We start from the raw sequence: 16,574 nt of genomic DNA, 5'->3' as shown, positions 1-16,574 counted from the left end.
AGGGCAGAAACGGAACTGGGAATGCACTAAAGACAAAAATCACACCGCTTTTGTAGCCATGCAGCTTAATTTGCTGGTCAGTCAAGAAAAAATGGAGGAAATGACACACACACAGAGACATGCACTCACAACCCTAATTTAAATGAGTAAATGAAAGCAGTGACTGAAAGCATACTCTGCTCCTGAATCAATTAATATAAGTATTGGCAATTCACCTTTTTCCCCAGTGATATTTTTTCCAGTCTTGTGGCCTGTGCATGTGCAGATGGTTTGCAGAGGTGTGCAGTTCCTTTTTCTCCTTGATTTCTCCTTTCTCCATTAACATACTGAAGCTTACAGAATGAAATTATGTCAGTTCAAATCATGGAGCAGACTGGAAATCAACTTCCTATACAGGCATCTCTCTTAACATTTGTATTCTCTGTTCTTGTTTGCTTACCTGTGTACAATGGGAGAAGAAGCAAAAATGAGGAATAAATTAGCTATCCCCTTTGAGACCACAAGTGATTAAATTTAAAAAAATTATTAAGTCCATGAAGTTTATTAGATACATTTGATTTTTAAGTGTGAGCAATGGGCAAGACAAGAAGCTGACCTTGGAACACACTGCATTCCTTAAAAGTAACTATTAGCTCAGAAAGACATAATTAATATAGAAATAACCAAAGAACCCCTAGCTAAGGAATACAACAGTTAAAATAATACCTCTAGAATCTTGTAGTTATACATTGCCAAGTCTGAGTAATCAATCTGGGCAAGAGAAAGAAGGGGGTCTCTTAGGCAACCTGTGCTGGGCTCCTCTGCTGTGGGAACCTTTTTCTCAAGAGTGCTGCTGGCCTCACTTCAAAGTGCTCTGTGCCTGAGATTAGATTTTTCACAACAAGCTTTTAGATAGATAATATACTATGTCAGATTTTTCCTTTGTGAATATGTTTCTTTAAAACCAAGGTTGGTAGAAAGTTCAACTATTTAATCAAAGGACAGAGACTGACATCACTGCTAGTTAGCACACCTTTCTGTTAAGCTTTGTACCAGAATTGCTCCATCTCACAAAAGTTGTACTGATTCAAATTGTTTCTGGGGAAAATGTTTCCTGGTAAAAGGTGCTTCAAAAATTACAAGATCAAGTTGTTATACTGATATAATACTGCACTTTGCTTCTCCTGTTCTCCCATATTCCTTCTTCCTTTTACTCTGGCCTCTCAGCTCAGAGACAGAGGAGAAAGGTCGCTTGACAATATTGACTGAGATGGGAAGTAGCCAGCTTTTGTGTCAAGTTCATTAATTGTACGGCAGGTGATACTTCCTAAAATCCAATGGAGGTATGTTGGAGGTATACAAGACTAACAACCTCTGCTTATTTGCTTGATCATTTCCAGTTTTTGGTATACTTGGGCTTCTCTTGGAATAGCTGTTTCAGTCAAGCCTGAGCTTTATTTTCTGTGTTAGCAGCCACAGTCCAGCAAACACCACTGCTAAATTCTCTATAAAATGCCCTTCATAAATAAACTGGCATCTCACAAAGGATGAAAACCTGACTATAAGTACTATAGAGAGGGACAAAGTGCCAAATTCTTTCAAACATTTCTCTCATCTACATGAAATTTCAGTTTTTGAACAGGCTATAGTAGTAGATGTGTCTTACAACTGCTCAACTAAGCAAACATGGGGGATTGGGTCTTTGAAAAGAAGAGAGAGGTTGTTTTGCTTAAACCTCTTTCATTTTTCTGGAACATCCAACCAATACACCTAGAAAGATAATGCAAAATTTACTTTTCCATCCACTTGGAAACTCTTTTTCTTACTTTAGCCAGCTTGATTCCATGCTACTCTAATATTTTACTGTTAAATAATTTGGTAACAGTTCATGGTTTGCCATGAACTCCTCCTGGAAATGCAAGAACTTGTTAAACTGTTCAGTTTCAGCTACACCAGCCAAGTGTGAAGGGATGAACTGGTATTCCCCTTTGACAAGTTCTACAACCATAACCTCTTACACATCTAACTCATCTCTTTTGATGACTTTCATGGAATCTGTCAGTTCCTTCCTCTTTCCTTTTCAGTGCTTTCAACTTTAGTATTTCCAGTGGAATAGAAAAATCTGCTGAGGCACTAACACAAGTCACAGGTGACTGTGGATGTCTGTTGTTAGGGCAGAAAAAGGCAGGCTTTGCTGGAAGCAGAGGGATGCTGGATGAAAAGTTACCTGAAAATCTTCTAATCTTCCTTGCGCTCTCATTTTCAGCTGCAAATTGATTTCTTTCTATAATGGAACAAGTTTGTTTTCTGGCAGAGGACCATCATCCTTGTTTTATTTTCTCTGAAGGCTTACAAACTTCTTTTGCTTTTAAGTGTCCAGAGGTGTAAAGTTTAAGGTTTGTTCTGTAAGCCATTTCCACACTAAGGAGTCAGTCTCCTTGCATGACAGTTTCTTCCCATGGTGAAATGAATTGTTGTAACACACACATTTAAAAGAAGGAGAAAAGATAAAATATACTATAAAAAAGGGAAAATTTTAGATTACAAAATCTTTCAACACACAACAAAAGTATTCTACTTTTGGAACACAATATTTTACACAGATATGGCCTACAAAAATATACTGCTTTCTCCTACCTTCTCTGGTTGACAGCTGGACATGAGCCAGTATGTACCCAGGTGACCAAGAAGGCCAATGGCATCTTGGCCTGTTCCAAGAACAGTGTGGCCAGCAGGACCGGGGCAGTCCCGCTGTACTGGTGAGGCTGCACCTCAAGTTCTGTGTTTGTTGCAGTCCCCTCTCTACAAGTAACACATGGAGGTGCTGGAGTGTGTCCAGAGAGGGCAGTGGAACCTTGTGAAGGGTGTGGAGCACTAGTCTGACAAGGAGGAGCTGAGGGAGCTGGAGTTGTTCGGCCTGGAGAAAAGGAGACTCAAAGGGGGCCCTATTGCTCTCTACAACTGCCTGAAAGGAAGTTGTACAAAGGGGAAGGTCAAGCTCTTCTTCCCAGTAACAAGTGAAAGGATGAGAGTAAACGGCTCTTGTACCAGAGAAGGATTAGCTTGGATATTATGAAAAATTTCTTCACTGAAAGGGTGGTCAGGCATTGGAATAGGATGTCTGGAGAAGTGGTTGAGTCACCATCCCTGAAAGTGCGTGGATATGGCACTTGGAAATATGGTTTTAGTGGTGAGCAGTGGTGCTAGGTTAATGGTTTGACTTCATGGTCCTAAAGTTCCTTTCAAATCTTAAAGAGTGTATGATTCTTATCCACAGCAGTATACAAATAGTCAGAAAAACCTGGAGGCACCTGTATGTTCCTGTGAAGCTTAGCCTCTGCCCACATTCGTTGATAACACAGTCTCTGGCTTTTTTTCCCCCAATGTCTCCCCATGAATTTTGCTGCTTGTGAGTGCAGCTTTCCCTGCCAGTTCATTTACATTGGGCCTAAGGCTGATTTCTCTCTATGGTGTACCAAATAATTCCTTTTCCCTCACTTAGCACTGGAAAGGTGACAGGCAATATCAGTGAGAGAAAGCCAAATAAATATTAGAAAACCTAATAGCCTGAATGACCAGATTAGGTAACACTCAAAGTAAAGCATTGCTAATTTGGCTAAACCTGATGAACATCTGTCTACCATATGTGAAAAACTGCCTGAAACAGTCTCAAACAGGTTAGCAGTCACTTTTGAGGATAGCTGTGGACTATTGAGACTCTAAGAACACTAAGTTTAGGGCCTGTGCTTAAAAGGAAGGGAGAGGGAAAATTAGTAGAATAGCTAATAAACTTTACCTTCAACTTCCAAAAAACAAACAGACAAAAAAAAAAAAAAAAAGCATGGTAAAAGGTAAACTTGCTCTAAGGCTCCACATGACAAATAAGGAGCTAACAAGGAGCTGAATAATAGCCAGTATGATGGTTCAAGAACATCGGTGCAAGAGAAGCAGTTGCTGTTGCATATTTTGAATCTACTTAGGCTTTTGGCATTGTCTTTTGTACTACTGTTTAAGTAAACAAAAAAAAAAAAGAAAAGAAAAGAAAATTATCTGAATCAACAGGCTAACTGGGTGCAAAATAAAAACATCAAGAACTCAATACAGTTACATTCAAAGAATACTTATAAAGACTCCCCATCCAAATGGAAGAAGTAACAAGCAATTCTACATGGAGATTTATCCTGAATCAGTCTCTAATTTTCCCAGCATTTTTGTTTACACTATGGATGACGGAATACAGAGTACACTTCTTAAACTTGCAGATTACATGAAATGGAGAGGGGATACAGGTATTCTTAGAGACAGGATTGGAACTGAAAATGCTCTTGATAAACTGGAAAGTTCTCAGAACTGTATGAACTTCAATCTCTGCAGAGATAAGCAGCTTCCCAGTGGCCAGCAGCAGCTGGCTCAGTAGAAATCTGGGAACATGGTGGATGAGTTGGTCAGCACACATCAAGACTGCCAGTGTGGTGAGCAAGACAAATACCATTTTGGGATATACAGAAAAATAAGTGTTCAACATATAGCAAGTGGGTATACTTTTGTCAGTGTTCCCAATACAGAAGGGGCTTTGACCAAATGTTATGTTCAGTTTCAGTCACCATGCTTCAGGAAACATTTAAGACAACTGGATGATTCTAGAAAAGAGTAAGTTGAAACCATAACTGAGAAAATGTACATGGGTGCAAGAATTCAATTTAGCCTGGACAAGAGACTACAAGAGAAAATAGAACACAAAACATACTTGTAGCATGGCTGGAAAGATTTTAGGAGTTCAAGAATTAAAAAAATAAACAACTATCTCCAGTGTTGCTTTTCCCAGTTTTCCCAGTTTCCAGGTGAGCAGCCTGCAGTGACCAAGAGCAGACTATAACTGCTCTTGCTACCCAGGAAAACAAACTGTGAAACTGAAAGACATAGTAAATTTTATAAACTGTTATCTAATAGGGCAGAACTATATTATTCTTTCATCAAAAATATGACACAAAGAGGAGGGGGAAAGAAATTTAATTTTCCTCCTCGACACCCAATTTTTACCTGTTTCTTTCGAAAATGACATTTTTAATTACAGAACTATTTAATTGTTGCTATGATTGACTTGTGCTGGAGGGACGGAAATGAGCAGTCTAAGAAGGTCGTGATTTTTCTTATAAAAACATACAAGAGAAAAAGCATATTACCTCCTGTTGAACAAAGGATAAGCAGTAACTGCTGCAGCTGAGGAGTATCTGAGTAGCTGATTATACTTGCTCCTCTTTTTATTTTAAACTGACATAAAACCCTCTAGTGGAGACTGCTGTTATTATTCTAGAAATGTAGCACTAGGCTGTCTAGGTGTGTAGCAGAGAAGGGGAGTAATTGTGTTTCCCCATTCAGAATACAGTCTGGGTTGAAGGGAAATCTCAAGCTGTGTTGGAAAAAGTTCATATCCAGATGCTGTCACTCAGTTTCCTCTCTGGGCACAACACAGTATCCTAAAAACTTCTACACAAAGTCAGCCTTTAATTCAGTCCTTGTTTAAGCTGAAGCTTTAAGATCTAAGTAGAAAGGAGATGAGGTAAAGTACAATATAAGGTGCATCTGAGGGCTCATAGCTCCTACTAGGGCATATGTCTGCATCCTGTCAAGCTAAAGCTTCCAAAGGCTCCTGGCAGCAGAGGCCCTTCCCCTTCCAAGGCCATCTCCCAATTAAGACTTGTCTGCTACTACAAACCAACCCCACCGAGCCTCTGTAGTCTATAATACAAGAAAGCACTGCTCTGAAAGGGAACCATGTCTTTGAACATGTCTGCATTGCACAGGGACGAGCACAGGAGGACAGGGAATTAAATGCTTAACAAAAAGTAGAGAGATAGAAAAAAACAGTTTGGGACGTCGAGAGTTTAGCTAAAGAATAGCTGTGCAGCAAGGGACACGAAAAAGTTAAGTTGATGAGAGTGTGAGAATACGTGACTTGTAGCATGAAAACTATGACCTTGAGAAACAGATGTCTCCTAACAACCTTGAGAAACAGATATCTCCTAACAACCTTGAGCATACAGGTGTCTCGTTAAAAATGAAATATTGCTTAGTATGCAGAAAAGTAATCAAATATAAAGAAACAGTAACTACAAGGCTTATCGCAAAGAGATATATGTGTTAATAGAAAGGTAACCAATCCTGAGCTTCGCTTCTGCAATATGTATGAACTAATTAGTGCTTGTCTAAAGAAACTGTAATCAACTCCAATAAACTGAGACTTGTTGATCATGATAGCATGAAACTTGTTTTCCCGCGACATTCTCACCAACATATGGCGCCCGAACGGACGGGACCCCCCCCGCCTGGATCTGTGAGACGTTGCGTTGGGTTCGGGTCCCGCAGCTAGACGGACGGCGATTAAGCTCCACTACCTGGAGCCGCACCCTGAGTGACCACAACGGCGTGCTCAGCTGATACGTGCTGCCAAAGCCTAGAAGGTCTGCAACAGCGCTGACGTGAGTAATGGATAGGCAAGCAGCATATAACCTTTTCACCTCGTTTCTCAGACGGAGGCAATTTAAAGGGCTTTATTTAGATAGGGATCTCCAGGCTTCCGTACAGCTTCTCTTTCATATTCTCTCAAAGAGAACTGAAAAAGTTAAAGAAGCCGATTTGGAATAGTTGGTTCTGTGGGCAAGAAACAAAGGCAAGCTGCAAATGTCTTCGCTAATTTTTAGTAAAGTCGAATCGCAAGAGCTGGGGCAGCTGCTTTGGGACGCAGTGATAGAGGGCAAAAAAGACAAGAAAATAGTGCTGGAGCTTAGAAACAAGATACAAAGGCAAGAAAAAGTTAAAGAAAGCCCTTCCTCGTCCCTTGTGGAACGGGTTGGCAGAACTAAGGCAACGGGCTGTGGCGGAGAGCAGCAGGGTGCGGCGGTGAGCACCGGCCAGCCGCCCGGGCGGACCGCAGAAGCGGCAGAGCGAAGTGGCAGCACGGAGCGGCAAGCGCGGGGCCAGGCAGAGCGGGGCCAGCCAGCACCGAGCCCGAGGCAGCCCCGGGGCGGAGCAGACTTCAGCCGAGAGACAAGGCTCCTTGTTGCTGAGCAACAACGCGAGGAGGGAGATGGGCGTTCCCGGGGGCTCGGCCGCGCTGGAGTCGGAGCAGGCGGGGCGCGGCCACATCAGGGGCGTCTCCTCTCCCGTCCCCACAGTGACGCAGCAAGGACGGGAGCGAGACGGCGCCGCCCCCTCATCTCCCCGCAGCACCCCGCAATGGCGGCGGAGACGCTGCACAGCCTGGTTGCCACGGCAGCAACAACGCCGAGAGCAGCAGTGCCACTGATGGAGGGATTGCAACACCACAGCAAAAATTTCAACAGCATTTTTCCAATTCCTTGCAAAAGTCAGAAGACATAATGAAAAAGTATAGCAGTACCAATTGTTTTCCAAGATACCAAGAGGGATGGACATTATGCAAATCAATGTTATTTCAAATACAATATAGATGAAAATCACTGTAAAAAGATAGAAATGTTAATAATTATTTAATTGCCAAAAATGTCTCTGAAAACAAAGATTTGAGAAAAGTCAGTCAGATGGAATGTTGGTATTGAGTTCACAATTTCTGTTTTTGAGTTTTTATAGATAATAATATAGGTAATGATGATTTTTGAGCTTTGTAGATAATAAGATAAATGATGATTGTCAAGTTTTTGTAGGTAATGATAAGTAGTGATTGTTACTAATGTTATATGAATGCTTTGAAAGGATTGTTTTAAACTATTTTAAACATTTCTTGTTGATAGGCTGATCAAATAATGTAAGTTGTCTGATTTTTGTGATAAGAATTATTATTAAGATGTTAAGGTATTGAGGTGTTGTTTTAATATTTACAGTCAGTTTTCATATGTTTTATTGTCTTTTTAGGTGATTGATTGCAAGATGTGTTTTTTCAGGATCCTGTGTTTTTGATTTTTTAACTACTCATGTAATTTCTTTGTCTAATCTTCTATGCAGCTGCAATTCATCTTCTTTTAAAAATTTATTGTCCAAGTTTTGGTTCAAGATTTCAGTCAAATTTTCAGATTTCTAAAGAAAAGGTTTGTTGTATTTAGAGAATTTTTGTCTTGAAAGAAATTTTGGACAGGTTCAATTATTTGATGGTTTGATAAATTTTTAATATTAGGGTTTTTTCTACTTATAACAGTTATTTCTAAGACTTTCATTTTATAATGTGTTAATACATATCCTCCAATTAGGGTTTGAGCTCTGGCCAAGCTCTGGCTCTACGTGGATGGTGTGATTGACCCAGGTGTTTTCTGCATCAAAAAGTATTCAAGTCCTTTTGGCTTGACAATTTGATCCTATAGGGCAGCTGAGCCTCAAAGGGAGTTTGGAGAGACATGATTCGGACATGTTTTATCCAAATCTCTGTTGTTTTAAGGTTTGTCAGCTGCTGCAGACTCTGGAATGACAATTTGATAGTGTAGCACTTAGTAACTGTGATTTTATATGTAATATTAATTGTGTATTATCTAATTGATTTTTATTTGTTGTTAGTTTCTTTACTATATGCATTGTTTTGTTTTTAATGTTTTTTCATGTTTAAAACAAAAATGTTGATATCTCCATTTCTTCATGCAAGTTTTAGGGAACAGAATTGAGAGAGGACCCTCCAGTCCCTGTGGGAGGTGTTAGGTTTGTTTGTGTTTTAACAGGTGCAGAATCTAGATGGATTTCAGTGAAGAATGTGGAACTTATCAATTGCAAGAGAGCACTGATCTCTCCACAAGTGAATCAGAAGATGCACAGCAAAAGTGGATTGTGCAAAGATTTGTGTTTCACCCACAAAAGATCGCGGGCTTTGAGGTTTTTTTTTTTTTTTATTTTATAAGTGTGTTTTTAATGATGTTATAGAATTTTTTACTAAGTTTTAATAAGTTTTAGTAATGCCTGTGATTTTTCTGTTCATTTTGCCATTGTCTTTCAATGGCAAAAGAAAAAGAGGGAGTCTCGTTAGGTCCCATGGCAGAGTTCAAAACATGGACCCGAGCTCAAATGAATTCAAATAGCACAAAGACATGAGTGCAAAAAATTTGAAAGAATGTGCTGTATGAATTTAAAAAATAGTTTTGAATCTATTCATAAGAAAATTCAGCGTTTGCAACAACATGTTCAAATGTTACAGAGAAATGATACATTTTTAAAATTATCATTTAAATCATGAAAAATTACGAGTTAGCTTAAACACCTTTTGCAGCTTATGATAATAGAATTGTTAATTATAGTAATTTTAATGCTTGCATTGCCATGTGTATTTCAGTGCTTGCAAAAGACTTTAATGTCAATTATAGAACAAAAATAGAACACATCCTTGCTTGCTTATAGAAAAAACAGGGGAAATGTCGAGAGTTTAGCTAAAGAATAGCTGCGCAGCAAGGGACACGAAAAAGTTAAGTTGATGAGAGTGTGAGAATATGTGACTTGTAGCATGAAAACTATGACCTTGAGAAACAGATGTCTCCTAACAACCTTGAGAAACAGATATCTCCTAACAACCTTGAGCATACAGGTGTCTCGTTAAAAATGAAATATTGCTTAGTATGCAGAAAAGTAATCAAGTATAAAGAAACAGTAACTACAAGGCTTATCGCAAAGAGATATATGTGTTAATAGAAAGGTAACCAATCCTGAGCTTCGCTTCTGCAATATGTATGAACTAATTAGTGCTTGTCTAAAGAAACTGTAATCAACTCCAATAAACTGAGACTTGTTGATCATGATAGCATGAAACTTGTTTTGCCGCGACATTCTCACCAACATTGGGAGATCTTGACAGGCTGGAGGAATTGGCCAATAGAAACCTCTTGAGGACCAAAAAGAAGCAGCATACAGCTAGGGTGCTCTAACCCCACACAGCTGTACATGCTAGGATGAGTTGAGTGTGTAACAGCTTTGCAGAAGGGTACTTAGGAGATTCTTTTTGGCAAATTGCACAAGAGCCAGCCTTATGCCTTGCAGTGAAGGCAGCAAATCACATACTAGGCCACACAAGCAAGTGCATAGCCAGCAGACAGAGGAAAACTCTTATTCCCCTATATTTTATATGGCTAGGTCATGCCTGGAACATGGTGTCCAGTCTGTAGAGCAAGCAAAACAATTACAAAGAAAGTCCAGCAAAGGAGCACTAAAACTGCTGAGAAGCTGAAGCACAGGCTACCCCAGGAAGAGCTTTTTTGTATTAACCAGAGATTAGACCACTAATGAGAGGCAGGAGTAGTAGGTTGGATGTAAGGAAAAAATCTGTGTAAAAAAGTGGTTCAGCACTGAAGTAACACGCACAGAGAGGTTGTGAAAGTTCCATACTTGGAAGTGTTGGCAACTTCACTGGATATGGTGCTGGGCATCCAAACAAAATTTATTAGTCCAACATGGAATAGGGCTGGACTGGGGGAGCTTTAGAGCACCTTTCCAACTTAACTTTTACTATGCTTCCAGGAAGGCCTTTAAGCTTGCAAATGAAACACTGTAAAGTCAGGAAATACCTTGGTGTGCTTCCCCTTGTCTTCTGTCATGTACATTCGAGCTGTGCACTGCAGGTGGCAGAGAAGCAGCAGCAAAGATGAGCCAGCACCGTTGTTGTAGTCACATGCCTGAAGAATGTAAGTGAGGCAAGGTCTGTAGGAAGAGGTAATCTCTTTTATTAGACTGACTGATATACTTACAAGAACTTGGATGGGATTTCAGGCACACAAATTCTTCTTTGGCCTAAAAATAGAAACAGCCCACTTCAGTGCTAAACACAGGTTGAAAATGGTTACTCTGAATTTAGCTAGCTATATTTATCATTTAGACCATTTGAGAAACACCCCCACATAATTGGCACTTGTGGAGTGAAAGATTTGTTAACTGAATTTTCATCTCTCCTCTTAATATACCTCCTGAAGGAGGCAGAGGGATATTTTTGCCTGCAGAACATGAGAGTGGAAGAGAGGTTTAAAAGTGTGACAAAGCAGCTCTGTACTGCTGAGCATAGCTTCCCAAGAGTCAGGGAAGTTTGGGATGCACATAGCAAAAGACACACACATATGCCAAGCTCAGTGTCAGGTTCTGGATAAGGACACTGAGCAGGGGCAGCCCTGCAGCATGGGTCATGTTGATCACTTTCCCAGTGACTTGTGCTAACTATTTCTGCTTCTTTCACTGGTACAGTTTCCCTTCCAAGTCTTGCACCAGCCTTCCTGTCAACACAGGAGTGCAGAGGGCCTTGACCACCACCCTACCCTCCACACAGACTGAGACTGCTTCTGGTTCTAAAGAGATCATGTGATTCAGATATTTCAAACAATAAGATTCTGAAGGACCAAGACCTTACATCTAGTCCCCCAGTAAGGCTTGGGTTTTTCCCCCACGCTGGCTATCCTCCAGAAATATAGTGCTAAGGAAACTTCTTTCATCGACAGAGTACCAAGTCTTTTCTATCAAAAATATTTTAATCTTCAAGGAAAGGGGTATTTGTATTGCTGACAGCAGTCAGTGGCTGAAGATTTTTAGCCTTAGACCAAGCAGAATGGAGTACCAGCAAAAGGCCAAATCCAGCAAAACCGAATTCCCAAATCCTCACACAGTCACACTGGTATCTAGTGAGAGACTCAAAGGCAGAATCAAGACAAGACACGAGCCTCTCCAGAGGAATTTCAGATGACTTGAGCTGACTATGTACCAGAACATCTGTCACATGAGAAACAGGATATAAGCAAGTCCATACACTTAAAATCAAAGAGGGGGCAAAAACCACACGATAAATGGCCTGTGGAAGAGGTGAAAGACAAAAAAGGATAGAAAATCTTAAAAGCTACAGAGAAACTGAGCTTCCATGACTGTCAGACCAGAGTTCTGGACTTGCATCAAGCTGCTGAATCAAAATATAGACAAGCTGATGACACAGTGAGAGTGCATGAGAAATAAAGTGGAAGACACCCTTTTCCCTGGCAGATAGCAACAGACACACATTTGACTGGCTTTAGGGCCACAATCAAGACCCTCATCTCCTTAACACATTTTTCCTATCACATATGCATTAGCTTTACAATCCCATAATTTGATTCCAGGGCAGATAGAAGGAAATCTAAACCCAAACAAATGGAAAAACGAAACAAAAATAAACCCACAAACAAAATCAAGAGAAAAATCCTGCAATCAAATAAATAAATGAACAAACAAACCCAAACCACTATACTGATGCTGTATATTAATCTTAAAAGCATACCTAATTAAATAAATTTCTTAGAAGTTTGAGCAGCATTGCACTGCATGTCTGATTCCTGAAAAACTAGATGACAACCCTTTAGCACATTTTGAGCACAGCATTGGTCATCATATCTGCCTGGCTAAAAAGTCTGTTCTGAAGCTGGAATCCATTCTGCAGATTGGCACAGAGCAGCTTCCCTCCTCCTTTCAAAGAATCTCTGCTTTATGCTCAGGAGTCACAAAACAGCTGGACCCAGGTATAGTTCAGAATAAAAATGAAAGCTCCTATCATTCCCAGCCAGCTCTTCTGTAGATGATGACCATAAATATAGGTACATCAATACAGCTTTGTTACTCTTGAAACATGAAGGCACCAAAAAACAAAGCCTCTCTTTCCTCTGAGATATTGCTATTCTCAAACTATGTTTGTGTAAAGGGAAAAGAAGTGACAACATTCCTTCCATTATTGTTATTTCTTCAGTGGGGCTTTTGTTTGCAATGAGCAACAAAAAAGCTGCAAAGAAATCAGATCTATTGGTGTAAGTTTTATGGATATTATCTTTCCCCCAAATGCCTTGAAATGCAAATATCTTACGGTTGTTACGTACTTTGTCACAGTCACTAGTTCCATTTGCTTTCATTTCATATTGATATTATATAAAAAACACCATCAAGCAGAGGGCAGGGGATCCATTTGAAGGGTTGGTTATATTTGCTATAAGCTTCAGTGAGGAGCCTGAACCAGACTAATTCATCTGGAGTGGCTTTGTGTTCAGATCTATGGAACAGATCAGGGGCTGCACAGACTCATGGCATTAATCAGAGGCATACTATTGTTATGGAAGAGGCATGATGAGGGTAGACTCTTTCTCAGTTATCTCTGGCACAGAAACAGGCTGGATGGATGCTGTATTGAGTCAGATGTGTAATCTGTGCTCTGTAACTGGGCCTGCACCAGCATTTGTGCCAAAGGAAAGATCCAAAGCTGGGGAAAGGGAGCAATCAGCGTTTGCATTATTAGAGCAGATCTTCTGAGGTCACTCCCAATCAGCACTAATTACACTGCTACTTTTGGAGTCTAAATAGGCATTAACTTCAGGAGCTGAAGCCATGAACCATGACTAAAGCATTTATACCTGTTCCAGTCCCACTTTAAGGCTATCTTTATGAAGGAAGTCAACAGGACCCTTCTGTGGAAACCCATATGAATAGAGCCAGAATCCAGCCCAAATTTTTTCACATGTCACCATGACAGAGCTGAAAGCTCTAAGCTGCAGAGGGAAAACAGCAGGAAGATGAGTGAGGGAGGTTCACCATCAAACTGGGATAATTCAAACCTGATTGCTGTGCAGGGCAGGCTTTTATACATAGGAAAAAATTGAGCCCTTAAATAAAACTAATCTATCAAAAAGTGTTTACAGAATCTGGGAACAGCACCACAGTCCAGATATTCAACAGTTACAGCATTCAGTCTCATCAGTATCACAGGGAAGGCTCATGCCATCACCAGCTCCAAGCTTCAGGATTAGATTTAAGAGAATTTCTAATCTTAAATCCATAAACAAAATCAGAATTCCTTAACAAGCCAAAACCTAAGATAGTTTTTAAATATCTGCTGCATAGCTGTTTATCTCCATCCCAGTTTCCTGCTCACACTTTAGAAAAATAGTCCAGAGTCCTGAAAGCCAGGCTTGTCTGATAGGAAGCATTGCTTCCCACTGCAAATAGAAGTAAAGTGTCTCTACACAATGCATCTTCAAGAGAAAAATAAGGTGCCAAGATTGTTTCTGAGCTGGCTAGCTGCAGTATTTAGTTTGTGTATCAGGAATGGCAAAAGCAAAAGTTGGCCAGCATTCATACAGTATGTGGGGCTTCAATAGATCCTATTATTTTACCATAGTTCTAAAGTTAAAGTTTGGACTGTAAGGCAGTGTGATATCTTAGGTGGCTTTTCAGCAACGTCACACTAGACCTCCCACTCCCTGGCACCTTCATTCTCCCACCATAAACCTTTTGAATACATTGGCTGATATCACTCAGACTTCACTGAAGAGCCTCATAAATAACGAAGTTCCATATTTGATAAAAGAGGTAGTTGTTTAGGGAAAGAACTGGGTCCACCCCATAATTTTCATTCTTTCAGCCAGCTTCTACAGAGTATGTGACTCTGTGTATCACAGTCAAAGCACAGTAAGGAATGATTTGTAATAGAGAACAGAGGTGAATTCAAAAAGCATATGTAAAGATAGCAGAAAACCTAACTTAAATTTTTCAATTCTAAGGAAAAAACCACAAATCAATAGGGAGTTTGGCTTCATCACCTCTGTGATCAGAGGAGTACCTGTTTGGGAACAGCGAAGCCTCAGGCCCTTTGAGCAGGATTTCACATCAGCTCTGCTCCTCTGGATTACAGCAGATAATAATGCTGGGAGCAGAGATGATGAGCATGGTCTCCTATCAAAGAATTTTCTGAACAGGGGTATAGTTGGTTTGGTTGTATCTACATGCCTGTGGCTTTGGTGGGAGGCAGAGATGACCTTACCACTGGTACTTACCTTCGTCTAACAGAGGATTTACAGAACACCCTCTGATCCTATTGGTGCAGTGACAGTGATGAGAAGAATGATTTCTGGTTGAGAGCTCTCACAATCAAAGTTGTATGTGACTACAAGAGAGAAAAGTGACTGCAGATTTTTAAAGCTCTCCCTGCTCTTCAAACACACAAGTTTCAGCAAGCTGGGGATTGGCCACATGCTAAAAATCCTTCAAAAATTATTTCTCAGCATTTTAAAACATTATTGTTTTGTCTTTGCAAGTTATTTTTCATCTTTATTTAGGAAGCATGTTTCTGCATATTCTCAGCCTGTTGCTGCCATAATGTTGAGATTCTATTATTTCCAATGATCACAGTAGCTATTTTGAGTCTATATAACCAGCAGAAGTATCCAGGCAGTTTATTATCAAGTTAAATGCAACTGTTCTCAGAGTAAAAATAGTGTTGGGTTTTTTTGGTGTTTTTGTTTGTTTGTTTGTTTGTTTGTTTTTTAACATCATTCTCTAGAGCAATTTTCACAAGCATTTCCCTCTCATTCTTTCTTGGCATGTAGAAATTAGAGCATGTTACATTTTTCTCCTGGGTTACTTCTGTTTTAAACAGATAATGATTGCAATATGGGTATAGTGCTGAAGAAGCACACAGGCTGTGGGAAAACCACGCATTTTAAAAATAGTTGCTTTTATGGACATGCACATAAAAAAGCACGTGAAAAATTTGGACTAACCCTGTACTGTACTATGGAGAATTACACAGTTCATATTTGGTTTCTAATTATTTCTAAAATTATTAGAGCACATAATATAGTCTATTTATTTTACTTTTTTTTTCAAGGTGAAAGTAACAGTAGTGAAACTGATGTTCCCAACCAGTTTATCTGCAGGAAAACTTGAAGAGACAAGCTCTAGCAAGGAAAAGAATTCTGCCTGTTCCAGCCCATCCTCTCTCTCCGTTGAAGTTTTCTGTATTCTCCTCAATTCAGGACAAAAATGGCAGTAATATCTCTTATGGAAGGAAAACAAAATGGGTTACAACTGTCAGCCTACCCTGTAAAATTCATAGAAAAGACAATTCCAGGCTGTGTCAACCACATTAGCCTTGACTGCAACAGCATAAACATTAAATTATAGCATTCTCAGTCACTGGATTCTCTTGTTTAAAATACAGAGTTGCTACTAAAACACAGAAAAAGAGTTAGTGATGAGTCCCTGACAAAAAGCCTTCTCACATCTGCAAAAGGAATACTGTTCCACTCCAGTTTTCCCATGGTACATTTTATATTGACTGACTTGGCTGAAAATGATGACAAAGATCCTCTCTTGGTACAAGTTCAAATTGAAAGAATGTGAAAAAAAATCTTTCCTGTTTACCATGTGAATGTCTGCTATAGCATTTCCCATAGCATCATTATTCCTGGGGAATATGTGTGTCAGAACTGTTTTGTCAGATGGAAGTTAGGTATCAAACAAAATGGGAGCTCAAAGCAAATCCTGCGAACTCTGTTTTACTGTGACTGAAAGCTAGCAGCAAAAGGAACAAGATACACAAAAGACTTCATCTATGACACAGGCTTGTGTCAAGGTCTTGTCAATGAAAAACCATCTTGAATTCACCCTGTAGTCCTTTCTTGTCACTTCCTAAGCAGGTTCATAATACAGCTTCAGCTTCAAAAGAAAGTACCAGGATTCCCAAATACATTCATTTAATCTACGCCAACATGAAGACACCATCTGAAGCATTTTAGAAAGCTCTTGATAAGCATTACATGATGCTTCTATGAGGCCGATAGTGATTTTGCATGAGGGCCTTATGCAATTCACAGGAAAAT

General features: G+C 39.8%; 1 protein-coding gene across 49 annotated transcripts in view; it reads right to left on the bottom strand.

The window, feature by feature from the left end:
• Nucleotides 1-15,741, bottom strand: part of LOC115494396 (uncharacterized) — a 432,669-nt gene extending 416,928 nt beyond the window's left edge. For 47 of the 49 annotated variants that reach the window (XM_072926076.1, XM_072926085.1, XM_072926083.1 and 44 more), the window contains exon 1: nucleotides 216-15,741. In XM_072926076.1, coding sequence (XP_072782177.1) covers nucleotides 6,670-7,413 — 744 coding nt within the window. In that variant the 5' untranslated portion in view covers nucleotides 7,414-15,741 and the 3' untranslated portion in view covers nucleotides 216-6,669. The remainder of the gene's footprint in view (nucleotides 1-215) is intronic. The other 2 variants (XR_012054697.1, XM_072926090.1) reach the window with 2 other exon arrangements.
• Between the last annotated feature and the right edge of the window lie 833 nt (nucleotides 15,742-16,574).

The sequence above is a fragment of the Taeniopygia guttata genome, chromosome 3 (genome assembly GCF_048771995.1).
Source record: "Taeniopygia guttata chromosome 3, bTaeGut7.mat, whole genome shotgun sequence".
In the NCBI taxonomy this organism is placed as follows: domain Eukaryota; kingdom Metazoa; phylum Chordata; class Aves; order Passeriformes; family Estrildidae; genus Taeniopygia; species Taeniopygia guttata.
This window is presented reverse-complemented; position numbering and strand designations above follow the sequence as displayed.